This window comes from Pantherophis guttatus, chromosome 4 (genome assembly GCF_059756535.1).
Source record: "Pantherophis guttatus breed Tessera chromosome 4, ASM5975653v1, whole genome shotgun sequence".
Classification (NCBI taxonomy): domain Eukaryota; kingdom Metazoa; phylum Chordata; class Lepidosauria; order Squamata; family Colubridae; genus Pantherophis; species Pantherophis guttatus.
The window spans coordinates 146,153,162-146,180,863 of record NC_142066.1 but is presented as its reverse complement, the minus strand read 5'-3'; the positions used below and the strand labels follow the sequence as shown (position 1 = coordinate 146,180,863).

Sequence of the window (27,702 nt, the reverse complement as noted above, 5' to 3'; positions counted from 1 at the left end):
AGCGAGCATTGCGCATGAGTGGGAACAGGGGTGGTTTCTAATTTTTTTTACTACCGGTTCTGTGGGTGTGGCTTATTTTGTGGGTGTGGCTTAGAGGTCATGTGACTAAGTGGGCATGGCTAACTGGTCAGAGTCATTTCTGGAAGGTCCTCGCACTTACGACCAGTCCTCGCACTTACAACCCAACTCATTTGTTTGCTTTTAACACTGATCAGCTGTAGGACGGCCCTTTGAAGCCCTGCGGCAAGAGTTTAAACAGTTTTTTTCCCTCTAGTCATCAGCTGGTACTCAGGAGGCAGCAATAGATTGGGGGTGGGACCAAATAAAAGGTAAAAATAACGTGGGTGGGTGGGTGGGGGGGAGAACCGGTTCGGTGATGTCATATCGTCACCGCTACTGGCTCAGCCGAACCGGACTGAACCGGGAGGAACCCACCACTGAGTGGGAGGCTGGGTACATGTGCAGAGGTGGCACGCACAAGCGAAGTGAGCATGCACACATGAACATGCTAACATTTGCGAACTGTAGGGAAGGTAAGAGAATCCAACCTCTGGTTCCATTGGGTTTTTCTCTCAGATGAATGATATTTGTCAGTTGGCATTTTTTCAGCCTTATACCATTAAAAACATAGCTTTGCTTCTCTGCACAACATTTCTAGAGTATGTTTTGATCAAAACACAGGAGTAGTAGAAATCTGTTAAATGCCTGGTCCTCACCTTTATTTCAGGGCCTGACTTTAATAGCTGCCACATAGCAAAATCGACCATTATGTTTTCATCACTTCTCAGAATGCCCCCTCTATATTTCTCTGCCTTAATTGCCTAGGAGCACAGGTAACAAAAAGCAGTTGACAACAAGTTTGTAAAAAATCAGCACATTGATCTTGTAGTCAACGACTGGCAAAAACGAATGAAGAAATAATTTCTACCAAGATGGTGCGAATGAATAAACAATACGTTTTAGACAATCTCAAATTTTCTTATACTGAAATAAAGTTCATTATATTTTATCTGGTTTACTTTTAAAAAAGTCATGCCTAGGATGGCTTGACTCATTTTTAACTTTTTTCCCCCCCTCAGATCTTTAAATAGCTTTTCTTGCAGCATAACATTTTTTTTTCTCTTGAAAAGTCAAATATGGAGCATTAAGGGTATAATTACCATTTTAATTATAACTCAATCATCCTATCTAGTTTGCATAGAAATTAAAACTTTTATGTTAGGGTTCTGAGTACACAGAAATATTCAAGAGGAATTAATGCCAAGGATTTTACAGTATATATGAACTTCATTTTAGAGTTTTAATTTTCCTCTTGAAAAATGAAAATCTTCCACCATAAATATTTTTACAGCTTGGTGGTGCTGAGCATATGAGAGAAGTATACTTGCTTTGTAAGCTGCTGTCAATTTTTTTCCCTCTGTAATACCATTTCAATGATTAAAAAAAGATGAGGTGGAAAAAAAGCAGCTTCATAATATGAAAGGAGTAGGGTTGAAGCTTGACACTTACAGAAACAGGAAAAATCTGACTAACTTGGAATGACTTTAAATCTCTAGGGTCAGATGAAATGCAGTTTTGTATGGTTATTTTTAGTTTACTATTTTTATAATCTAGTTTAGATTCACTATGATTGAAGTGGTATAAAAAGGCTTGCATATTAATAAATACAAAAAGGACACAGTTCATGGCTTGGTTGAACATTTATATATTAACTTTGAGAAATCATGACAAACAGATGAAATATTGAAAACAGGGAGCAAATATTGTCCCCATTTTCAAATAGGGGCAACATTAGCATCTAGGGATCTGTGGACTGCTCAATTTACATTGGAAAAATTACCTCAGAAGGTTCTAGACCAGAAGAGAGACATAATTCTATAAGCATCTCGAAAACAATTAAGAAATTACCAGAAGTCAGATGAATTTGTCAAGAATTATTTTTTTGACAGACTAATCTCATTCCATTTCCTGATTGAGTAATACTATACAGGTAGTTCTTGACTTACAACAGTTCGTTTAGTGACCATTCAAAGCTACAATGGCAATGACCAGTTTCCATACTTACAACCATTGTAGCATTCCCACGATCATGTGATCAAAATTCAGACGCTTGGCAATTGACACATCTTTATGGTTGCAGTGTCCCAGGGTCACATGATCCTCTTTTGCAACCTTCTGACAAGCAAAGTCAACGGGGAAGCCAGATGCACTTAACAACAGTTTGACTAATTTAACAACTACTGTGATTTACTTAAAACTGTGGCAAGAAAAATCATAAAATCGTCCTCAATTGTGGTTGAGGACTACCTGTATCTTCATACCAAAAGAAATTTTCATTTCAGAAAAGCACTGGACAAAGTTCCATGATTTTAAAAAAAGCATTTGCTGAGCAAACTACGTACAGTTGGGGCAGATGTCATTATACGTAGTTTTCTCAGAAATTGTATTAGTGAGAGCTCTTCAATGGCTCTTTATCAAACTGTAGAGTTGTGATTCCATTAGGTTCAACCCTGGCCCCTCTACTCTTCAATGTTTTTATTAATATTCCAGTGGAAGGACTGGTTATCAAAATTTAGACCATGTGAAAATTTGTGGGTTTACTGACAACCTTAAAAGACAGATATAAAATTCAAAATTGAATTGAAAATTAGAGAAATGTCAAAAAATAATGACCATTTAACAATACAAATATCAATTTAGCATATGGCATAGGCCCGTGATGACGAACTTATGGCACGTGTGCCACAGGTGGCACGCGGAGCCATATATGTGGGCATGCAAGCATTGCCCTAGCTCAGCTCCAGCCTGCATGCGTGTGCTGGCCAGCTGACTTCTGGGCCTTTCAGGCCCACTAGAAGTCAGGAAACGGGCCGTTTCTGGCCTCCAGAGGACCTCCAGGGGAGTGGGGAAGGCTGTTTTCATCTTCCCCAGGCTCCTAGAAAGCCTTGGAGCCTGGGGAGGGCAAAAAATGGGCCTACTGGCTCCACCGTGCCATCGTGTGCCAAAAGCGGGGTCGCACAGGGGGGTCGTGCGTGCATGCACAGGGGCTGGGGCACATTGAATTATGGGTGTAGGCATGTGCGTGCTCGACCCCCCTGCTCCCCCCTGCTTTTGGCACGTGATGGCAAAAAAGTTAGCCATCTCTGGCATAGGCATCTCCTGTGATAATAATATGTATCCGGATGTCACCATGAACACTCTGTGATTTACACATTTGTCTCTGGATGTCAAGATGCAAGTAACAAAGATTAGAATTTGCATCATGATGTCACATCACAACATTTGGCCATTTTGCCGAATACACAACATAGTGTCTACTTAATAAGAGGAGTTGTCAAATAAATCTTGGAATAAGCAGTTGATTGCAAGCAGATATGACCCCAACAGTGCAATATGGATGCAAAAGAGAAAATTGCAGTTTTGAGCTATAGCCACAGAATTTCATTGTCAAATAAAGATAAATAATAATTGACTTTGCTTTGGATAGAACGCATGCCCAATTCTGGACAGCAGAACTTTATGAAGGATTGAACCAAACTGGAATAGATTTACAGAAAGACCAAGAGGATGATCCAATAATGAAATCTCATAAAGAGAGATTAAATGAATTGAGAAGATTTAGCCTTGGAAAAAAGGACTCGGGGTGTATATAATAGCACTCTTCCAGTATTTGAAAGATGTCCCATATAGTCACACACATCAGTCAGTACAAAGCAATAAATTTCAGGTCTCCTGATTTTGCATGTTGATATTACTTTCAATGGCTAGATTTGGTAGGGGTTTCATAGACCCACATAGACAAATACAGCCATATGAGTGAAATTATCACCTATAGCCATTACAAAGTGGTGTTTTCATATACCCCAGTGGCCAAAATTTTTTATTCCCACGCTTCCTACTAATTCATGATCTTTGTGCAGTTCTTGGTAGCCTGGAAGCTGAGAAATTCTTGGGTATTTAAATAATTCCACCTCTGGCAAGTGAATGGCTTTCTGTTAACTGGCAGATGACAAGTATTTTCTATCATCCTGGAATACAGGACTGAGAATAATAGGTTTAGAAGAGAAACGCAGATTCCAGCTGAATGACACTAGAGACTTCAGTAGATGGATTTAAGGGAAGATTAGAAAATCATCTGTCAAGGACGCTTTAATTTCAGTTCTTGCACTGAACAGAGGATTGGGCTCGGTAACCTCAATGGTACCTTCCAAAGTGTTTATTCAATGACTCTTGACTAAGTGGTCATATGCAAGAGTGCAAAGTCAGTTTTACTAAACACCCGCCAGACTAATCAACTTTTTAAAGCTGAAAATAAGCTATCTATTACTGCATATGATTCCGTGTGTGTCACATAGTCGAAATGTTTGAATTTTGTACTGAAATTCACTAGCATCACATTTATTATTATTATTATTATTATTATTATTATTATTATTATTATTATTATTATTATTATTATTATTAGTAGTAGTAGTAGTAGTAGTAGTAGTAGTAGTAGTATAAATTTTAGGCCAACTATCTGCCCTATCAGGTGACTCTGGGTGGCTTACAAATTATAAAACCAGTAGAAAAATGATTAAAATATAAAAACATTAAAACTGCACAGAGTAAGGTTATAAAAACTATACTACAGGTAGACTTCAACTTACAATCACAACTGAGCTCAGTTTTTTTGGGCTCCATTTTACGATGTTTCTTGACAGAGTTGTTAAATGAATCACTGACATTGATAATAACATGGTTAAGTGAATATTCCCCATTTTACAAGTCAAAAGTATATGTAAAGCTAGAACTAAGAGATGAATGGGTATGATGTTTTCTTACCCTGTCAGTCACCTCCACCAGAACTATGTCTGATGAAACACAGTGGTAGGAGAAAAACAGGCTGAGCTGGAGGGAGGGGTCAAATGCGTCATCAGTTTAGCATCCCATCATGCCCACTCAAGTCCAGCCGTCTCTGAATTCCATAGACTCTTATCTCCCACCAATTTGCTTTGACTGTTAGTAGTTCAGATTTTTGTACAGAGTGTTAGTTTTTAATAAAGTTATATTCATTTGAACCACCTTGACTCCTGATTTCCTGTGCTTGACAACAGCTTTTTATGTCCCAATAAATCATATCTAATGGGGAAATGAACATAAGAACTGGCTTGGAGTGCTTTTTTTCCCCCCATAAAGAACCTATTTGTGAAGAGAGAACAGTTGGCAATTGAACTAAGAGTCAATTTTACTGAAGCTGTGAAATGCACAGGAATGCCATCACTTCTAATGTTCAGTTGGCTCTCAACAAAGGCTGGTAACTCTTCAGGGCAGTGGCCTCTGTTGCCTCTCACCGAGCCAAATCTTTTTTGCTTGTATGACAAATTAGGCTGGAGAAGGCCCAGTAACTCTTGTGCTCTTGTCCAGAGACTATCCCCACTGGATCACATCCACTGTCAACTCCTGGCCTTCTTCCCATTTCACAGCAGCCTCTTTGTCCAACACACACACACACACACACACACACACACACACACACATGGGTTTTATCGATTGCCAGGGAAAAATTATAATCGAGGCGAACATGAGCCCCACATAGCTTTCCTGGTAATGCTTCAAATTTCATAGCTGACTGAAGAAAATGGTGTTTCTTCCAATGAGTTATTTAGTCGCTATTCCACCCAGGATATCCTTGATATTCTGAAGGGAGCATCTAACCAAGGATTTGCTGTCAATCCCTTACACACTGTACATTGTCAGTTCCTTATACACTGTACACACATTCATTTTCTCTCCTAACAAGAGGAGATAATGCTGCGCTGGTGAAGTAAAAGATAGATGATAAAAACAATTCTTTAAAGGGAGAAAAGAAATCAGACCCTGGAGGATTGGCTGGGGAAAAAAATATGATCAAATGCTCCATTCTCCCACTCAAAATAGCACAATAAACTCTATCTGAAGTGATATACAGTTCAGAGAAGTATCAGAATATGTTTTGGCAGTCCCTACACAGAACAGAGCACTTTGAACGCTGATAATTTATGTCACTGTGTTCATAGTTTCCTGTCAAGATTACAGTGCGACTTGCTGCTATTTTGGAAGAGAAACGGGGATTATTAAAATAGGTGGAAATTACAAGTGGTTGGCAGACAGAGCTCTCAATTTAAATATCTGACATCTCAAGCTAATACGAGACCATCCCTTCTCACTTCCTACCACCCTCCACTTTGCAAGTCTTTGCTTATATCATGCCTGTGCTTTTTCTTTGAAGGGTAACAGTAACAGAGTTGGAAGGTACTTTGGAGGTCATCTAGTCCAACCCTCTGCTCATGCAGGAGACCTATACTAGGGATTCGAACTGCCGACCTTTCTGATCGACAAGCTCAGCGTCTTAGCCACTGAGCCACCTAGCTAGGTAATCTTCACTAAGATTGGGGAAACATACAATAAGCTATTGTGTCTTTCTTTTATTTATTATTTACATTTTGATTCTCACTTTTTTCCCCCCCCTACCCCGGCCTGTATTTTTCTCACTTTTCTTGACTTGCCACTGAAAAGCTGCAATGCAGTTCTATTGCAGTGGAACATGGAACTAGGGCTATGAAAAGCATATATAAAAAGAAGTGGACAAAAAGGGTAGATGAGAAAAAATATCAGCAAAAAGCCTGGGAGTCAAATAAACAAAAGTTTACCAATCAACAAGAGGAAAAAAGATGCAGCCTAACACACTAGAAACCCATAAAAGCAAGAAAGCTTTTGCTCACTATAGCAGAGTTTGCCTTCCCTCAAATGGACATCCCAGAAAGCCTTTCTCTGTTCACTTACTTAACTATTTTACAAGAAGACTGAGTTGTGAAATTACAATTTATAAAAGTGTGTCAGTTGAACTCCAGGATGATTTAAACCAGGTTAATCCTCTGGCTGTTAAACTATCCTGATTTTAAACCATCCAGATTCTTTATTATATTTATTGTCTCCATTAATCTTTCTGGGTTCTCTACAGGTAATCCTTGACTTACAGCACTTCACTTAGTGACCATTAGAAGTTACAATGGCACTGAAAAAAATAACTTATAGCTGTTTTTTACACTTAGAACCATTTTTTAAAAAAATTGATTTATATGCCGCCCTTCTCCGGAGACTCAGGGTGGCTTACAATGTGCTCAGCAATAGCCTTCATCCTTTTGTATATATATACAAAGTCAGCTTATTGCCCCCACAACTGGGTCCTCAATTTACCTACCTTAGAAAAGATGGAAGGCTGAGTCAACCTTGAGCCTTGGCAAGATTCGAACCTGCAGTAATTGCAGGCAGCTGGTCTTAATAACCAGCTTAATAACAGGGTGCCTTAGACCACTGTACTACCAAGGCTCTTGGTAGTAATTGCAACATACCCCATGGTCATGTGATCAAAATTCAGATGCTTGGCAATTAAATCATATTTATGACGGTTTTGTAGTGTCCTGGGGTCATGGGATCCCCTTTTGTGACCTTTTGACCAGCAAAGTCAATGGGGAAGCCATGGGTTACTAACTTAACATCTATAGCAAGAAAGTTCGTAAAATGGGACAAAAATCACTTATTTATCAAACTTTTTTTTAATGTATCAAACTTATATGCCACCCTCTCTGCAAAAAGGACTCAGGGAGGCTCACAGCAATAAAACACATAAAATTCAATATTAAAATGTTAAAAACAATTAACAACCATCTTGCTTAGGTATAAAAATTTTGGGCTTAATTGTGATTGAAAGTCAAGGAATACTTGTACTGCACACTAATGAAGGTTCCAATTTTAAGGGGTGCTCTTTTACTGGACAATGTTTTTCTTATCACTAAGTACTGATGAGGACAATTAGCAATATTCTGATTAGTGCCAGATAATAGGGTCTAGTCACTCTATCAACATGTATCTAATGCATTCCCTTTTAAAGGCCCTATGGAAATGAGCATAGAAGTGCTGGAAGCATCATTTAATTATAAGAAGAGACCCAGGTTAGGCATTGTTAGGCTAGCCAGGATATGATTGGCATGAGTTATCCAAAGGTGCCAAGTGCTGACTATGGATCCTTTGCTGCCAGAGACCTTCATGCTCATTCTGAAACTATCTGAAACATCTGCTGGAGTATATTTTCTATCCTCCACCTCAAGAAAGGGTAGCTATTTCTGCATCTCTTTTTGCCTTATTCCTACTGGGAGGAAATACTTTGCAAGAAGAAAACTGTATGTATGTTTTTCAGACTCCCACAAGGGAATGCAGACCATCCACAAAAATGCCTTCATACTTTGCAATACACTGAACACTATTTTGGGTTTGTAGACGAAAGTATTAGTTTTCAATCTCTGTTTAGATGATGCTACATTACTGACAAACATAGCGTTCATTATATGGGAGCAGAGACAATAAAAGCATAAACGAGAATTCCTTGGAGACAAAGGACTTCCCAATATGGCCAGTTGACGCCAAGGGTTTCATTCTTATCAAAAATTTTAACTGGAATGAATAAAGAGAAATGCCCATTGCAATTTTATAAATGGGGTCAATTTATTGCAAGAAGACCAGTAATATTGTATGGCAATTCAAGGCTCAAGAACATTGGCATATTCTGGATTCTGGACTCTCCATTTTGAGCAGCTTGGTTTTCAATCCTATTTAATTTCCTATAGGGCTCCTGGGTAACAGCATATGTGGTACTCCACTGAATTGAGAGAAAATAAAATGGCAGCTTCCCAACATCCTGGAAATATTGCTGTCATTACCACTGCCAGGTAGATCTCGAAATCCATTCATATATGGACCAGGTCAAGCATAGGATTTGTTCCTAGAACAAACAGGTTAGTAACACCTATTAAAATATAGCTATTTCAAAAAAACTAAGCAGGATCACATCTTCCTATTACTGAACAAAATGATAGAATAACAAATTTGGAAGGAATCTTCTAGTCAATCCTGCTCAGGCAAGAAATGTTATTCCATTTCAGACAAATGGTTGTCCAATCTCTTCTTAAAAACCTCAAGTGTTGGAGCATTTACAACTTCTGGAGGCAAGTCAATTAATTATTCTGTCAGGAAAATCCTCCTTACTTATTGGTTGGTTCTCTCCTTGATTAGTTTTCATCCATTGCTTCCTGTCCTGCCTTCAGGTGCCTTGGAGAATAGATTGACCCCCTTCTTTGTGGAAGCCCCTCAAATATTGGAATGCTTCTATCATGTCACCCCTTATTTTCATTAAACTAGACTTAACGAATCCCTGCAACTGTTCTTCATACATTTTAGCCTCCAAGTCCCCTAATCATCTTTGTTGCTCTTCTCTGCACTCTTTCTAGAGTCTTTCTAGAGTCTAGAGTTTTCTGTTTGCCATTAATTCTTAGTTGGGGAAGCACCAGGATATCTCAGAGCTAGAAAACATCCGGAATCAACAATGTCATGTTTATTATTTATTAATTCAATTTGTATGCCGCCCCTCTTCGAAGACTCAGGGCGGCTTACCTTATCTGTCTGCAAAACATCAATGTGTCTACAAAACGCCAATGAATCAAGGATGACTTGAGAAAGATGCCGTTACCTACAGCAAACCTTATATTTTAAAAATATTTGGAACTGAATCCTCCTGAAATCAATGGGACTCACATACTACCAGATTTCCTTAGTCTCACGACAGACCTTGTGAGTGATCTACCAAGCATTGACTATTTCTCCTGGGTAATAGAATCAAAATGACCTTTGTAACTTGGTGTGCTTTCCACCTGCTATGAATTATGAACTGCTCTTCACTGGGAAAATATTTCGTACATATATTACTAGCTCTCCGCAAGCCACAAAATTCTCTTCCAGAAAAAAGTTTATTCCCAATAGTCCACTGAGGATTCCCCATGTCAGGCCAATTATATTATCATCTTTAGTGTGCTGCAAGGAATTACTTTCAGAATGTTCCAGGTCATTACATCCAGTCATCAGCAGCTATTTTCCAACTGAAGTAACCTTTGTAATAAAGGTGTTATATGTCTTTTTTCTATCGATTCCACATTTGCAGTTGCACACTGCTCATATAAACATGTGTAAAGCTAGATAGAAAACTGTTAAAACAGCAACCAATTTAGCCACCGGAAGAACGTAGATAAAACCTTAATGCAGTAAGTAAAAATACGAATGAACTCAATTCAACGTACAAGCAAGGTGATCATTTGTTTCAGCCATTGAAGCTCTGAGATATCCATCTGAAAGTTACAAATGGTCTGGTCACCCAAACCAATTGTCCCGAAAGCAGCTGTTGCATTAAAAAGATATAATTTACCTGAATTGCTTTGAACTAGGCCTGGAGATATGTAGATAGAATAGATCCAAAATTAGCTAACTACATTTGTGCAGCACTGCAATCACTGGCCTATATTTGTTGAAACTTTGGAAGAATAGATAGAACAATTTAAAATCTAGATCAGGATGCCCTGATTTTGGGATGTTCTAGTCCATTCAGAACCCTGTTGGACAGAGCAAATTTAAAGATGGAGAAACAAACAGATTATCATTGTTGTTGAGTTGCTAAGTCATGCCTGACTCTTCGTGACCCCATGGACCACAGCACACCAGGCCCCCTGTCCTCCAATGTCTCCCAAATTAATTTTCATTCTGTTGATGACTTTGTCTAACCATCTCATCCTCTGCTGCCCTCTTCTCCTTTGGCCTTCAATCTTTCCTAACATCAGGATCTTTTCCAATGAGTCTCTCTTCTCATTTTGTGGACACTTGAGCTCCAGCATCAACTAGATTTTTAGCTTCCCTCCTTAAGTTAGTACAGAGAGATATGTAGGGCTTAAATGAGGGGTGTCAAACACAGGGCCCGGGGGCTGGACCCAGCCCACGAGATGCTTAGATCTGGCCTGCGGGGCCACCCTGGAAACAGTGAAGGACTGGCCTGCGGTGCCTCTGCCAGCAAAAACGGAACACATGAGGGCTGAATGAGGCCCTCCTGAGGTCCGTTTTCACTAGCAGAGCGTTGCAGGAGGCTGGCACAGGTGAAAATGGAGCTCAGAAAATTTTCACTGGCAGAGTGCTTGGGACACTATAGCGCCCCCAACACAAGTGACGTTGAGTCAACGCCAACCCTGGCCCCCTAGGTCAAACATAACCCTGATGTGGCCCTCAATGAAATCAAGTTTGACACCCCTGGCTTAAATAATGTTGAATTGTAATCCCCTCCCACTTTGCCTCATCTAGGCCTCCGTAGATCAAGACTTCCCATGTCTGGAAAACTTCATCTAACCAGGATCTAGTTCCAAAATGATAGACTTTAGCCTTGGAGAAGGGAAATGTGCAGAACTATTGTATTTCCTTGGAGTTGCATATGCAATTTGATCTTTCTTACTTAGCACAAGGCCAAAAATTTACTTCTTTCAGGCTGAACATATGTTTCTTTGGTATCCGAGTGGCTCTTAGTGATCCAGTGGTACGGTAGAAGGCAGGGAAGCAGTCTATGAGGCCACCTTTTGTCTTTAGGACATTTCCATGGCTTGGGGTGCAAAATGTCTCATGCACTATGAGGTGAAAAAAACCAATGTCTAGTTTTCATCAAATGTCCTGACTCACCTATCCTTTCATGCATTATCTGTTTAAATTTAAGAAAGAAAGAAAGAAAGAAAGAAAGAAAGAAAGAAAGAAAGAAAGAAAGAAAGAAAGAAAGAAAGAAAAGTTCACAAACAAACGAGCAAGCAGGGACACTCCAATCTTAGCAATACCTTCTCTTCTCTTTCTCCCCAATTACTCTAAGCACTTAATTTACTCAGATCAATTTCTGTCAGGGGCTGATGGGAAGCCACTTTTTTTGGCTTGCCTGGGCAATGTTTTCTTTGTCTCCTAAAGATCAATCTGGTGCCATTGGCATTTATCCTGAGAACCTGTCATTACTTCATGCTTACTTAATGACCCCTTTTATTCATGCAGGTCACTCTGATAGGCAGGGACAGCATCTTTAGGCTTAGATCCCTTCTGACTTATTTTAATAACAATGAGCTTTTGGGCCTTGCTTTCTTCTTTATAGAAGCCAGAATTTATTTTGGATCTTGTTTCCTGCTGCTTTCTGAAACATGGAGATTGGATGAAGTTTCTATTGTGTTTTCCCCTATCCTCAATGTCAGAAGAAAGCTGTAGACAAAGTACACACACACACACACACACACACACACACACACACACACACACACACACTTCTAGTTTTCTCTTCTCCCTAGAAAATATTTCAAAGCAGTAACTTCAAAGACTAGAAATGTCTTTACTTATACACAGCTATAAGTAATGCAAAATGTGAAGACATAAATTAATGCACTTGGGTTTATTACAATTTTCTATTTTGCAAAAAGCTGGGGGAATATTCCATATTAATCACCAGACAGTATTTGACCACATACTGTGGTATTGATGGCAGTATCTATACCATTCTGTTTTAATTTCTATTAAAGCAACATATAGAGTCAAAAGATTTACCTTGTAAATACAGGGGACACCTCCTTTTAGAGATACTTATGAATATTCATGTTTTCTTCTCCATCAATATTATTTTTTTGATTTAGTTATTTATGTAACAATATGAGAACATTATGATTTTGACTTTAAAAGCTTCTATAAATTTACCATTGTGCTGCTTTGGGTAGATTGGTATAGCCTGTAAAAGGTGAATTATTTTAGATTGGAACCTGGAATGCAAATGGTTTTATATTTCTGAATTTCACAATGTCACAATACTCTATCCAGCTGTAATCCACTGAAGGAAAATCTGTGTAAGAAGGAATGGATTATAATAGATGAAAATTAGCAAATAATTATTTAGCTGCAGAATTTCTGCAATCTTGTCTTGATTAAGCTTTGCTCTTTGCCTGCTCATGCTACAGAGTAGCCCACAAAACAATGCGGCATAACATAACAGTCATACAATTCATCATAGAATTATGTTTTGGAATAGGAATGTTATACAGTGTAAGAAATAGAAGATTTGAAGTAAAGCAGAGGATAGAAACATATCCAAATCTGAGTTTACATCAAAACTATACCTTTCTGTGTCTTAAATTGCTGGTTCATTTCTGGATTATTGTCTATGAAAACTATGAAAACATCTTGTTGGTGGCATACAGGTAAATGCATTTGGCTTGTAAGGTAGTCCTCAGATTTGATAACTTTGCTAGCATAAAATAGCATGAGTGTTTGGGATAAACTGGACTTTGTTCTTTGCGCATAGAGGTCAAAACCAACTGATGCATGCTACATGGGTGCAGCAGGAGTCTTCCAATGTCTTAGTTTACTCCATCAGTTCTATCAATTTTAGCAGGGATCCAACCTTGTTGGATCCAGGAGTCGTGGTTTCTTTGTGACAGTGCATGTCCTATGGAACAGATTCTGACCCTATTAGCTGTTGGTAAAAACTGGACTGGCTGTCCTTGAGGCTTTTAGGATGGCTGTTTAAGTGAGATTTGCAGGTTAATGTTGTTTTTATGAATTGGAATTGTATTTGTGACCTTGGGCCTTATGGATATTAAATTGTTTTTAACCCATGTACACACTTTTTCTCAGAAAGGGAGCCACACAATTTATTTAAATAAATAAATACTAAGTCTATAGCTTACTTCGAGAATATGTTATGGGACAAATGTATAATAAGTAAAAATACATTAGTAAGCACAACAGCTAATTACTGCATGGTGGTAGTGCACATGGTGAAATCTGATTTAATGGACCTTGGATGCAGTAGACTGTATTTTATAAACACCCCTTTCCTCAAAATAACATGTCCATTCCATTCAAAGAAATCTGGACAAGGCACTTCATTTTATGCTAATTTTGTCTTAATTTTATGACATCTGTTGCAATTATCATAATTTGTATGATGTTCTCATTATGCAAATGAGGCAAATCGCATAATTTATATAATGGCATCATTATAGAAATCATCATGATGATATACTTTCATATTTAACAAACATTTGGGATTAACAGAACTTCCTCCCCTTGCAGATGGTCTGTTAGAATATATTCCGAGTTTCTTGAGTCTCCATAAATTCAGCCTTCACCTGTTTCTGTGTGCAAGTTCATTTCTCTGCAATATATTTTTACACCCAAAGAGAAAGCATTTAAATATTTAAACATGTTAGCATTCCTATTCTTTATGAGTCCTGGTAAGTCAGGTGTGACACAAACATCCATGCATTCTACTTCACTGCTGTGAAACTCAAAATAATACATGCATGTTGGTGTTCAGTGACTTTACATGTGTATCATGCAGACAGTGAGAATAGAATAGAATAGAATAGAATAGAATAGAATAGAATAGAATAGAATAGAATAGAATAACAGAGTTGGAAGGGACCTTGGAGGTCTTTTAGTCCAACCCAATGCTCAGGAAGGGAACCCTGTACCATTTCAGACAAATGGTTTTCCAATCTTTTCTTTAAAACTTCCAGGGTTGGAACATTCACAACTTCTGGAGGCAAGTTGTTCCACTGATCAATTGTTCTAACTGTCCGGAAATTTCTCCTTAGTTCTAAATTGCTTCTCTCCTTGATTTCCATCCATTGCTTCTTGTCCTGCTCTCAGGTGTCTTGGAGAATAGCTTGACTCTCTCTTCTTTGTGGCAACCCCTGAGATATTAGAACACTGCTATCATGTCACCCCTAGTCCTTCTTTTCATTAAACTAGACATACCCAATTCCAGCAGCCGTTCTTCATATGTTTTAGCCAGTGGTGGGATTCAAATAATTTAACAACCGGTTCTCTGCCCTAATGATTTCTTCCAACAACCTTTTCACCAAACTGCTCAGTAAGTTAACAACCGGTTCTCCCAAAGTGGTGTGAACTGGCTGAATCCCACCACTGGTTTTAGCCTCCAGTCCCCTAATCATCTTTGTTGCTCTTCTCTGCACTCTTTCTAGAGTCTCAACATCTTTTTTACATCATGGTGACCAAAACTGAATGCAGTATTCCAAGTGTGGCCTTACCAAGGCATTATATAGTGGTATTAACACTTCACATGATCTTGATTCTATTCCTCTGTTTATGCAGCCCAGAACTGTGTTGGCTTTTTTGGCAGCTGCTGCACGCTGCTGGCTCATATCTAATTGGTTGTCCACTAGGACTCCAAGATCCCTCTCACAGTTACTACTATTGAGCAAGGTACCTTATACTGTACCTGTGCATTTTGTTTTTCTTGCTTAAATGTAGAACCTTACTTTTTTCACCATTAAATTTCATTTTGTTAGACAGTGCCCAATGTTCAAGTCTGTCAATATCCTTCTTTAGAGATGGAATTTAAAGAGCCAAATGGGCATGAGGAAGAATAAAGCTAAATATTCTTCCTGCAACATCTCTCTCTCTTTTTTTTTCTATTTCCAGCCAGCCAGCCTTGTACAATATTAGAGCTAAGAGACAGGAGGAAGTAGGCTGTTTAGAGGTGAAAAACAACAGGTCAAGAGTTTTTCAGCTCCCTCGAATAGCATCCCTTTTGTTGCAATTATATTAACTCCTTGTCCCTTTTATTTACCACAAGAGTCGTTAAGTTTATAGCCAAGCAAATGGATGTGTCTAGTGAGCATAGTATGATTTGGTAAAGCTAAATAGGAAACTGATGAAATCAATTCACAGATATAGTCTACCAGAAGCATCAAAAGCTATAATGTACCTTGATGAATTTAACATCAAGCAAACATAAAGCAGAACACAATATCCTAAACAAAGAACTGCCAAGGAAAAAACCGATTCCCACCAATATTGACAGGACAAGCTATTATATATAAACAGGGAACAAACTCCAGATTTACTTGCACTGATAATATTACCTAATTCAGTAATCAAATATCTTCTAACAACAACCAAAATCCGAGAGCACTAAAGATTCCGTATGTATATTGTTAATACAACCCTATCACCTAGACAAATACAAAGTTAGTGCCTTCAAATAAAAGCTGCTATTAGGGGAAGGTATACTTGAGTAAAAAAACCTAAAATATGAAAGAATACAGCAACCAACATTTATTTATATAGACCAGGACAATGCAACTAACCCTCATCCCTTGTCCCAATCTATAGATTTCCAATAGGCACCTGATTGGCCAGGGGCCCCCAAGGTGTGGGAACAGCATCTGTGACTAGTTTGGTTTTTAGTTTGACTTCACACCACTTTCCTTAAAAGCCTTCTAGTCAACTCTATTTTTTTTTTCATATAGCTCAGTTTTCAACCCTCTGGTTAACAGCCCTTCAACATCAAAGGTCCGCAGGTGCAAGGTGTTAACTTGATTACTTTTCATTATAGAAACAAGCAATGGTCTGTCCCAGAACATGGCAGCCAACACATTTATTTAGAGACATTCTAGTGCAGGGGTCTCCAATCTTGTCAAATTTAAGACTTGTGGACTTCAACTCCCAGAATTCTGGGAGTTGAAGTCCACAAGTCTTAAAGTTGACAAGGTTGGAGACCCCTGTTCTAGTGAAAGCATTGTGGCTTTTCAGATGTTATTGAACTATACCTCTAAGTATCCTAAGAAGTATGACCAATGTTGATGGCAGTTTATTATTTATTTATTTATTATTCGAATTTCTATACTGCCCTTCTCCTTTCGGACTCAGGGCGGTGAACAGCCAAAATAAAAACATTTATACATAAGTATGATTAAAAATAGATTTAAAATAATTAAATTTGGCCCATAGTTTAAAATTTATCAATTTAAAATCCATATCAAAATTTAAAACCAACCATAAAATCAAGAGAGACCGGCTAACTGAAAGAGATGAGTTTTTAGGGCCCGACGAAAGGTCCGGAGGTCGGAGATCACTCGTATCTCTGGGGGTAGATTGTTCCAAAGGGTAGGTGCCACCACAGAGAAGGCTCTCCTCCTGGGGTTGCCAGCCAGCATTGTCTAGCCGATAGCACCCTGAGGAGGCCCTCTCTGTGGGAGCGAACTGGCCGGTGGGAGGCTATTGGTGGCAGAAGGCGGTCCTGTAAGTACCCTGGCCCTAAGCCATGGAGCGCTTTAAAGGTGATCACCAACACCTTGAAGCGCATCCAGAAGTCCACCGGAAGCCAATGCAGCTCGTGCAGGAGAGGAGTCACATGGGAGCGCCCAGTCGCTCCCATAATCCCCTGCACGGCCGCATTCTGCACCCAGTTCAATGACAGAATTGGGCATTCTGGCTTAATAACATCCTGAAGATCATAGCTTATTTAATGAGGGATACATACATTTATTTTTGGAAACATGAGGCCTTCCTCCTGCAATGGATAGACAATGGCTTAGAATGGTGATGACACTGTATTTTATATCAATCACGATTCCATATTTCTTTTAATTTATTAAAATAGCTGCAGAAATGTGTTTGAGTTGATCATGTAGGTTGATTTTTTCCCCATTTTTCATTGAAGTTCCTTCCTCCAAAATTCCTCAAAGAGGTGTTTTTTTTTCTTCCTAAAATCTCCATATTCCCTACTGTGTAGAAAGTAGAAGGATAAAGAACTAAATCCCTTCTCTTGCGATAACCATTTGCGTTGGAGAGTCAAATGGCTGCTTTTTAGAGGTGAGATTCAAAAAACCTTTTAATGTAACCTACAGTTTGATCTTCTTTTTGGTTGATATCAGTATCATTGACAAGAATATAAAAAAAAGCATCTTCAAAGAACCAACTATACCAGCTTGTAGAAACAGTCTGCAATTAAAAGGCCCTTTACTGATCGATACACAAGACAATAAAAAGCCAAAGAGATACTGGAATGGTTCCCTATCTGCCTGCTTCTATGATCTCAAACAACCTGTTTTTCATTCATCCTCATTTTTTCTTCTGAAAAAGGTGCAATTCTCACCACAAGAGGGAGTCAAAACTCAGCAGTAGCCCCTCTTAATCTGCTGTTCTGCATTCTCGGGATGAAAACTGATTGTAATAAATTTAAACATTCCTAGATGTAGAAGTGAACATTAGCCACAAATAGATAAAGAATGCAATTTTGGAAGGAATGCCAGCATCCCAGTTTCAAACGCTCGTGCTCCACATGAGTGTCACACTCTCCTTGGAGGTCAGGATGCTGTTGGCGAGGGCGAAGTCAATAACAATCAGGTCTTATAAACAAACCGAAGATGTATTTTTGGAGAGGAAGTGGCAGCTTTAATGAGGATTCTCACCTTTTGAAATACGGGCCTTGCTTTCATTCAGAGCTGCACAGAAATAGTATCTGATGGATGTGAAAATGGCTGCTTTTAGAGCCATCTTTATGAGCTGATAACTCTAGACTGAGACCAGAAGCTTTCATCTAATAAAGGGTTGCTCTTTTGCTCACAATGTAATGTTCCCAAACAAGTCCCTCTTGCAAAGATGCCTCAGAATAATAATAATTCAGTAGGTAGAGCAACTCCCACCACTGACTCTCCAAAGAAATTGGTGTAAATTAGTAAATGGCATAGTTATCGGGACGCACCATCTTCATAGTCTGGAAACACCCCTCCCGTCCTTTAAAAAAAAACCCCAGTGTTTGAAATGCCAGAAGCAAATACTCTGAGACACACAGAACACTTTCTCAAATGAAACATGCCCTGCACATGAGCAGAATGTTTTTTAAAATGAAAATCAGCGGTGGGCCTGCTCATATATCAAGCAATGTCCCTTGACTTTTCAAATGAAGAAGCAGGAAATTAATGGAGACACTAGCTATGATCTAGCCAAGGTTATTTTTTTCCTCCCCATTTATTTCAAGGACAGATTTGTAATACACTCTTATGTATTTTCAGTCATAAGCACAGTGCCTGTTCTAAGATATTTTGCATATCACTGTGTCTCCAAACTTCTCAAAGTGAAATTTACGGTGCTAAGTTGAATGTCAATATAATTGCAGATAATTTTACTAATATCTGTAGGTGTGTTACATATATGAAGTAGATGTATTTCTTTCCAAATAAGCTAATTGCCTCCCATTTGGAAGGTTGAGAGTTCAATCTTAGGTAGCAGCAGATATTTCTCCCCAATCACAAAGAAAAAAAATATCTGCTGTGAACTCTACGTGGCATCAGGAAAGGCATCCGGTCAGTAAATGCTCAGCTCCATCCAGTCGCCCTAACTCTTCCTCGAATTAGTAACGGGATGAGAGTAGTAAAAGGGGAGTTACTATCATGCTAGTAGAATATACCTTGTTATGCTTTCAAAATATGTATATACTGTATGGTTGGGGAAATTTAAATTTTTTGAAAAGTGTTTTAATAAGTTGTTCCTGCTGATGCTGTTTAAACTTGAGTTATTTGCTTTTAAATTAATTTTTTTTTGCATTTCATTATTCTCATTGTTAGTTGTCTTAAATGTCATTTTTGGCAGGAAGCAGGATATAAATCCAAATAATAATAAAAACATCAGAAGTACTGCCATCATATTTTCAAACATTTTATTAAAGAAGCAAAAGTTTATATAAAAGGTTTAGTTTTCTTCTTCTTTTAACTAGAGCGTTCAGTTGATGAAGTCTAATTTTAATCAAGGGTTTCTGAGTTTAAAAATATATAATGAGGTATATATTTCTATCTTTAATCTCCTTCGGATCTCATTGTTAACAGTTGCCTGTTTCTACCAGGAAGGCAGCAAGTTATGATGGTACATCTTTCTATGTTTCCAAAAAAATGGATTAGTCTATGGAAGCAAATACTAAAATGGATGTATGTGATTTCGTATTGCTATTAAGGACTTTTGTTGTTTCTGGTTTTTCCGTTGTGTGCTTCTATTCATGTTTTCACAGTATCATCTGCCATCATGTGTTATTATACTGAACTATTCACTAATACTTGCTTGTTTGTCTTCCAACATGAAAATATTTCAGTAAGTGGCTTGGAAAGAGGGAGTTGCGATGGTTCAGTGGTTAAGATGCTGGGCTTATCGGCTACAAAGCCCACAGTGGCAAGTTTGAGACCTGAGCATCACACAATGGGGTTAGCGCCCGTCTTCGCCTAACTTCTGCCCACCTAGCAATTCAAAAGCATGCGAATGTAAATAGATAAATAGGTGATATCATTTCAGTGGGAAGGTAACAGCAATCTGCGACATCATGATCACAGAAATATCTTGGAACAGCGCTGCCTTAACAGCCTTGAAATGGAGATGAGTGGCATCCCCTATAGCCACCAATGTCTATATAGTAAAATCCATAAGGACTCTTTTCCTTTTCTTAGGAAAACAAATTAGATCTGGGTGAATTTGCCCATTTTAGCTTCTTTTTTTCCAATCTTCATTTGTGAATTTTCTTTAAAAAGTATGAAGGAAAATTTGTATGCATTTGTATAAATACTGTTCGTATGCAGTTTTCCTAACATACACACCTTTCCAAGTAACTTTCTCTCTTTAAATTCATTTCTGTAAGTGGTTTTCATAATGTATGCATCGTGTGTATGTTAATCCTCCTCACATATGCAGTTCTATACTGTTTTTGATAGGAGAACTATGTCACATAATTTGAAAAAAAATTGAGAATATTATAAGCAGCCATAAATAGATTCTGAGCAGAGTTCAGAATAGGGAAATAATGTAGGGCAATAAATCGAAGACATCTGTCCTTCATTCCTAAGGGAGATTTCCTTGCCTGCTTAGCATCACAACAATGGAGACACAAATAAAGTAGCTACACCTTTATTGATATTTACCAATTGTGGGCTTCAGTAACATCAGAGAGGTATGCGGTTGTCATGTACCTGCCTCGCACAGTTCTTGTTTCCAAAAAAGCTGTAGGACAGGAAAAAGTTTCTCCAGCACTGTAGTTGCAGTCACAGTAATGGTGCATTTGTCACCAACAGTGTCTGTTATCCTTTTCTCAATGGCCAAGGAACCCAGCGAGGGCAAAAATGACTTCAAAGAGGAACAGCTGGCTTTCTAATCATTGCGGCTGATGATATAGGCTTTGCTTGTGGGAACATGACATTGATGCTGGGAAGCAGCTTTGCTTCTGTGGGTGTTAAATGACTGCCCGGTTGCCTACAGAGAGATGACAGACATGGAGACAGTGATGAAAATTTGATGGAAGCTGCAATGGAAAACTCTTATGACTAAATGCTTAATAGGGATTGGGAAATGAGGAACAATGGCTTCTCTCCAGTTAGATGATAATTTTCTGTTCTCCAGGCCCTCACCCCCTTGGTGATATTTCATTCATAATGTTCTGCCTGAACCTCTAATAGTTGGAAAAGAGAATACGAATATTCTGGTGAAACTCACCCATCCAGTAGAGAACACGGCTCCTAATATTTATTGTGTTTCTTCAGCCACTCTGTGATCCTGCAAGGAACAAGTATGGCATGAGCATTTTCCTGCGGTACTAATAGGTGAAGCATATTCTTAAGTTCCAAAAACCAAAACTTGACCTACCTTTATTTGGAGTTTGTGCTCAAGGGATGTCCTTTCGTGCATAGGACAGATTTATTTTAATGTCCTTTGTCTGGGGCATACTTCTGCAATCTGTTAAATAATGGGAGACTGTGAAATCAGCATACATTTTCCTATATTTCCAGGGAAGGGAAGTTCTGTAACTGTTAGGGTTATGAGCATTCTTCATTACTCCCTGTGTTTGCCAGGAAACCTTGTTGGAAGTGATTCCAATTTATATTTTGAAGGATGCTCATATTCCTTTCAAACAGATCTCTTCCTTGCTTACCGGGGTGAAATGTCTTTGTGTTTGCAGACTCAATTAAGCAACAGCGTTAAGATTTATTGAGCAATGCTTATGGGTGAGCTCAAAATATCTCTAAAGTCTATGGAAAAATGTTGCTCTTTTTCATTATAAATTTTATAATGGCCACTTGCTTTTTGTAACATATTCCCTTTATGTTAACTTCTATTATTCTACGTTCTAAGTTCTATATTCTAAGTGCTTCATCACCGAACATATAATCATCAAGTCCCCACTTGGTAGGACACTGTAATGTAGCCCACACTCAGCCTCTTCAAAGTGTGATCTTCTCTCATAGCTTGAAGTTATAAACTCATAGTGGAGAGCTTTGTTCAGTTGGAAAAAAAATCAAGTGTCCTTTGAGTCACATTCAGCTCCTGTGACTTAATGGATACATTCATAGAGTTTTCTTGAAAACAATATAGAAATAATTTTCTGGATTATTGGAAGAATCCTAAAATGCAAGGGAAAGATTATTTCCAGGTTTTGGTTATATTTAGGACTGGAGTTTTCATTAACTCATGCCAAACTCTTATGTCTGCCTATTTTTTCTATCTATATAATGTAAAAGTTTCATTACAGGTTAACCCTAGCTCTACAATAGGTTTAATTTCTTTCCTCCTCTAATATTTCATAATTCAAAGTGTTCTAAGAAAGCACTGCTTTTCTATTGGTTATCTGGAGCCTCCTTTCTTTCCCATAGTTCACCTGAATCTACAGATAAAAATAATTTGTTTCCCCAAGACTTTCATTGTCACCTTCCATAACTTGGGATGACTGTCTGTTTTGCAAGACAACTAGATGCTTGTGTTTCACTGACAGATACTGAAATTCCAGAGAATTTCAGTTCTTCTTTAGTGAAGGAAGTTAAAGTTGCTGGAGTTAAGCAAATAACTTCTTTACTAATGTTTAGGAAAGCGTCCAAAAGACATTCTTCACCTATCAGCACTACTTTTTGAGCCAAACGTGTTATTGTAGTAATTGGAGCAAGGCACATATATTACATATATACTTGCAGACAAACCCATTTGCAGATAAGCTGACACTCATTTTTTAACCCAAATACCATTATTGATTGATTGATTAATTGATTGATTGATTGATTGGTTCGATTTATATGCTGCCCTTCTCCGGAGACTCAGGGCGGCTTACAATGCATTAAGCAATAGCCTTCATACTTTTGCATATACCTGCTTAGTAGGGCTTTCGGCCCCCCCTAAGCGGTGTTCTTTTTTTTATACAAAGTCAGCTTATTGCCCCCACAATCCGGGTCCTCATTTTACCTACCTTGAAAGGATGGAAGGCTGAGTCAACCTTGAGCCTGGTGAGATTTGAACTTGCAGTAATTGCAGGCAGCTAGTGTTACTTAACAGCACTTTAGTCTGCTGCACCACCAAGGCTCTTTAAACATTAAACAGGCCTCACTCACAGATAACCAAACTCAAAATTTTCATATGTTATCTATGAGTAGTGTTTTTTTTTAAAATGATATTTGGATTAAAAATTCAAGGGTCTGTTTATCTGTATATGGGTTTATCCACAAATATATAAGGGATATACAGGCACTTTAAAAGCTGAAGAAACGACTACCATATATATTTGCAGATTAGTGCTTTCACAGAGAGTTAAATCCAATTTTGGGGTGCACTTTGGCACCTAACATTTTTGGTTTATCCACCAATATTCAGGGTAATTTTTTCTGAATCCTATGAAATGAACAATTTCATGAAACCTATTTCCCAGCTAGGTTGGGTCCATCCAGAGATTGATTAATCTTTCTGTTTTGGTTTCTGACAGCTTCTTATTTTTCCAGGCTTCACTGGTTTCTTCCATTTCCACACCAGTTTGAAATGTTAAGACATAATTTGTATGAAAATTCATACTTTTTTCCCGCTCATTTTTTCTAATATACAAGTTTCTGTTTTATATATGTTATTTCCATTTAAGAATTCCATTTTGTACATTTTCATTAATAAGTGGAGGTTTGATTTTGAGGATTGCTTTGCAAAATTTGAAGAATGGTGAATCCTAAGGATAATGGAATTTTGGCTTGAGAATTGGTTCAAAAGGGAGGAATTTACAGAAGTAGGTTTGAAGTAGTTTGCACTGCAATGTGAATCAGCTGGATTCCTTCCCTGTCTCAGGCTCTAGCCAATATTTTTCTTTAGTTAAAACACCATATAATCTGATTCTTTAAATGTATCCATTTGGGAATTCCTTTAATATATTTCTGAAATGGTGTGTGGAGAAGACTCATAGCTGATATTTGCTCATATTTGATATTTGCTATCTTTAGATAAAATCTATTATAGTTTTGACCTATTACTGTTTTTATTCCCTTTATGTGCATCTGGTTCTGTTGATGCACATAAACTATTTAATTTGACCATTTGGTTCCACACATTTGTTCAATGAGCCTTGATTTTGTGGCCAGAAATGGGTTAGAAAATGTCAAACATGGATTTTAAAATAGGTACATTCACAGCACGCAATTATGTAATACTGTAATTTGTGTAATGCATTTTAACCCAGAATAATGTTCAAAGTTGACTCTATTATAAAATAGCCCATCTAATTCTACAAGCTGAGTACTGTACCTTGTATTCAAAAATGAAAGAAAATGCAAGCTAAGGTTAGTTGATTTGGCATGCAAAGTAAAATATTTTTTAAAAAAAATCTACAAAAACCGTAATCAAAATTGTCAGAAGAGTTAAAATTGAAATATAGTTTCCAACACCAAAGTTAGGGTACACATTGAATAAACTAATAAATATGTAGCAAAACACCTCTCTTGGAAGATTTTCCATGTAGATATGGATCATAGATCCTATTTTGTGACCCTGAAATACCACATGAATACATCTTTTCTCTACTTTATGAATAGTTGGTAAATTCTAACATAAATGGAAAAAAAAATCTGAAAGCAGATAAAGATCTCAAGGAAAAAGCTTATAACAGGGTTCTCTATTTTTTCCAACTTCCTTTTCAAAAATTTAGGAAAAACAGAAGAAATTTCACTTGAATAGAAGAAGAGTCCAAGACAAAATGGCTATCAAGAAGGACAACACTAAAAGAAAATTCAGGTAACAAAATCAATCAATCAATATAGCCTCATCCCAATTTAGTTATTTCAGTTACTAACTAAAAACTAGCAACACTTTCAAATTAGAGGACACAAAAATGGAATTCTTTTCTTGCTTCAGCACCCAAGTATGCCACATGAACATATAACCAGCAAAACACCATCAGCCTTTGCCTTTATCTCAGTCAATTGATTGACAACCATTCTCCAGACATCTTTAATATTTGTCTGAATTCGGGGGGTGAAATCTGGGAAATAGACATGTTGTACATTTTAAAGAATGATGTCCTCTTTGTCTAACTGTAACTCAATAGGGGGTAGATTAAAAAGGATATCCCCATCATATCTTAGTTATGATGTCTTTCCTAAGAGCAAATATAATATTATTTTCGATAATAAAAACAAAAATAGGGTCTACTTTCTTTACATATTAATTTGCAGCTGAAATATTGATGGTTCTTCAAAGGTCTCTATGCTCAACTTCCTTTTTTTAAAAATAAATTAACACATCTGGTGGCTCTTAGTTATGCAAAAAAGGAAGAAAATGGCAACGTCTTTGCATTATAGCTTTAGCAAGGAAGGAGACACTGCTGAAGTACAGCACCCTCTGGGCAAGCATTCTGATAAAGTCACAATTTATGGCTAGAACACAAGAAATCACATTAATTTTACAGAATCCCTTCAGCTCGGTGGTGGCTACCTCAGAGCTCTCACCTGTGGCAAATGATTACATTTGCTCCTGCTGGGAATGTGACTGGGCAGACGAATGTTAAAGAGGGCCTGCAGCGCAGCCTGTGCTGCTTGACCTTTAGCCAGCTTCTTGCTATGTCCCGAGCCTTCAAATGTTCTCCCATCCACTCTCACAGCCATCACAAAACTCTTGATATGCTGCTTCTCCACAGTCTCCGAAAGGCAGACGTACCTCAGTCCAGACCGCAGCTCATTGAGCAACACCACTGGGTTCTTTTCACTCTTGGCGGTGGACGCCATCTTGTACTTGTTTTGTTTAGGGTGGCCCATGAAGTCCAACGTGTGGTAGAGCAACTTCCCTTGACGGCAGGCCTTAGAAAGCAATTCGTTATTAACCGGGGTGCAGACTGAGAATTCTTTATTGTGTGCGGATGGTTCGAACTCCTTGAACAGAGTGTCTGGGAAGTCTTCTAGGTCTGATGTAAAGTCCGTAGATGGGTTGAAACAATTTCCCATGGCAAAGTGAGCTTGAGATGCATTGGGAAACTGCACAAATGATTTGAGGGCTTGTTCAGCAGCTCTCATTTTTGCTTTCTTTTTTGTTGGGCCAGTGCCTTCAAATGTATGTCCGTTAACCTCCACAGCAACTGCAAATACTGGGGCATGGACAGGGCCTGTTTGGGAAATCATTTTATATTGTAAACCAGGTTTAAGTTCATGTAGCTGAACCAGGGCATTCTTTGGTGTTACAGTCCATGAGATCTTCTTGCAGATGAGCTGAAATTTGCAGAAATGTCCACTGTTGCCCTCTTCTAGAGGCCTTTTTCTTTTAACCCTGGAAGCTGCTACTCTTGATCTTTCATTAGAAGTAACTGAATGATCTTCTAAATTGCCAATGTTACGGTTCTCCTTTACTTCAGCACTGCTTATATCTGTTTGGAAAAAAAAAGCAAAAAAAAAAAAAAAAGCCCACTAACATTACTGGAACTAGTGCAAAACGTACACACAAAAGTTCAAATGTATTGGTATAAATCTTGATTGAGTTATTATTTTTTTAATCAGTTTGGCAAAACCTGGTTATATGGATAAGAAGAATTTCTTTCTTTAAGCAGGTGGATTATTGAGTGTTGTAACGAGTGTTGTAAGGCTTACAATAGATAGCATAAAATAACTTTTACACACATAGCTAAATTATTACCCTACCACAAGAAGCAATACTGACTGCTAATAAACATTGTTTTAAAGGGGATTAAACTAATTTATAGAAAATAAGCTTATTAATCAGTACAAGACAAGTTGGCTGTATACTACAACCAGGATCAAGGTCACCATGAACATGGATCTGAATACCATCTCCTGGGAAAATAGCTATATCTTACTGGTGTACTTCCCACAGGCATCTGGCTTAGCAATCACATAAAACAGGATGTTGGACTGACTATACAGTCATCTGCTTTAATCCAGTAATGCTCTTATAGTCAATGTCAATGAATGATTCCAGGAGATAATTAATGTTTGAGTGGGGGCATAATGTTGCCTGCTCTGATACAGATGGGCTCTCTTTTAAAGAAACTCACTCTGATAATTTGATCATCTTTTTGCAATTATAATTTATAATTTCCCTTTCTTTAAGAAAGTAATTGAGAAGGCAATGAGGAGCTACCTGCTCAGAAGAATCTAGATTATCTAGGAAACAAGATAATCTAGATTCTTTTCAATCAATATTCAGGTCTGTTCATGGGACCGAAATGACATTAGTTGCCTGGGAGAATGACCATCAGGACCGAGTTCTGAGGGAGTGTGCTCCTCTTGGTCCTACTAAGCCCTTCAAAGCCATTCAGTCTACTAAGCCTTTCAAAAACATTCCACCATGGCATTATTCTGGGCCATCAACAATGGTTGGGGCAGGGTCTTGAGGTCAATTCCATTCTGTGATAGATGCATTCAAGCCCTTGTATTCTCCAATGTCTTTGCAGATATTCCAGAGACTGCAGGTGACACAACATGTGGTAATAGGATTAATGATGGAACAATACCACCAGTTCAAAATAACATCCAGTTTAAAGTTGGTACACTGATTATCAATAGGTTTCTAGGACCAATTCACAGTCTCAGTTGTTGCCTTTAACACTCCACCATTAAGTCACATCAACTCTTGCCTTGCCATAAAAGAATCTGCCAATAATCTGGAAAGGGCCTGCTGAGAATCCCTCTCCAGGCAAGGTAAAAGTTGGTAGATCTTTTGTAATATTGCCTACAATGTAAAATGATTGTCTTCTACAGATATGTGCAGTTC

The 27,702-nt window shown here is 38.1% G+C and overlaps 1 protein-coding gene across 4 annotated transcripts in view; it reads right to left on the bottom strand.

Moving 5' to 3' along the window:
• The window catches only part of ADARB2 (adenosine deaminase RNA specific B2 (inactive)), a 475,071-nt gene that overhangs the window by 114,237 nt on the left and 333,132 nt on the right, over positions 1 to 27,702 (bottom strand). For all 4 annotated transcript variants that reach the window (XR_004588522.3, XR_004588523.3, XM_034402119.3 and 1 more), the window contains exon 4: positions 25,431 to 26,338. Coding sequence is in view for 2 of the 4 variants with exons in the window: in XM_034402119.3 (XP_034258010.1) it covers positions 25,431 to 26,338 (908 nt within the window). In the remaining 2 variants the exon portion in view is untranslated. The remainder of the gene's footprint in view (positions 1 to 25,430; positions 26,339 to 27,702) is intronic.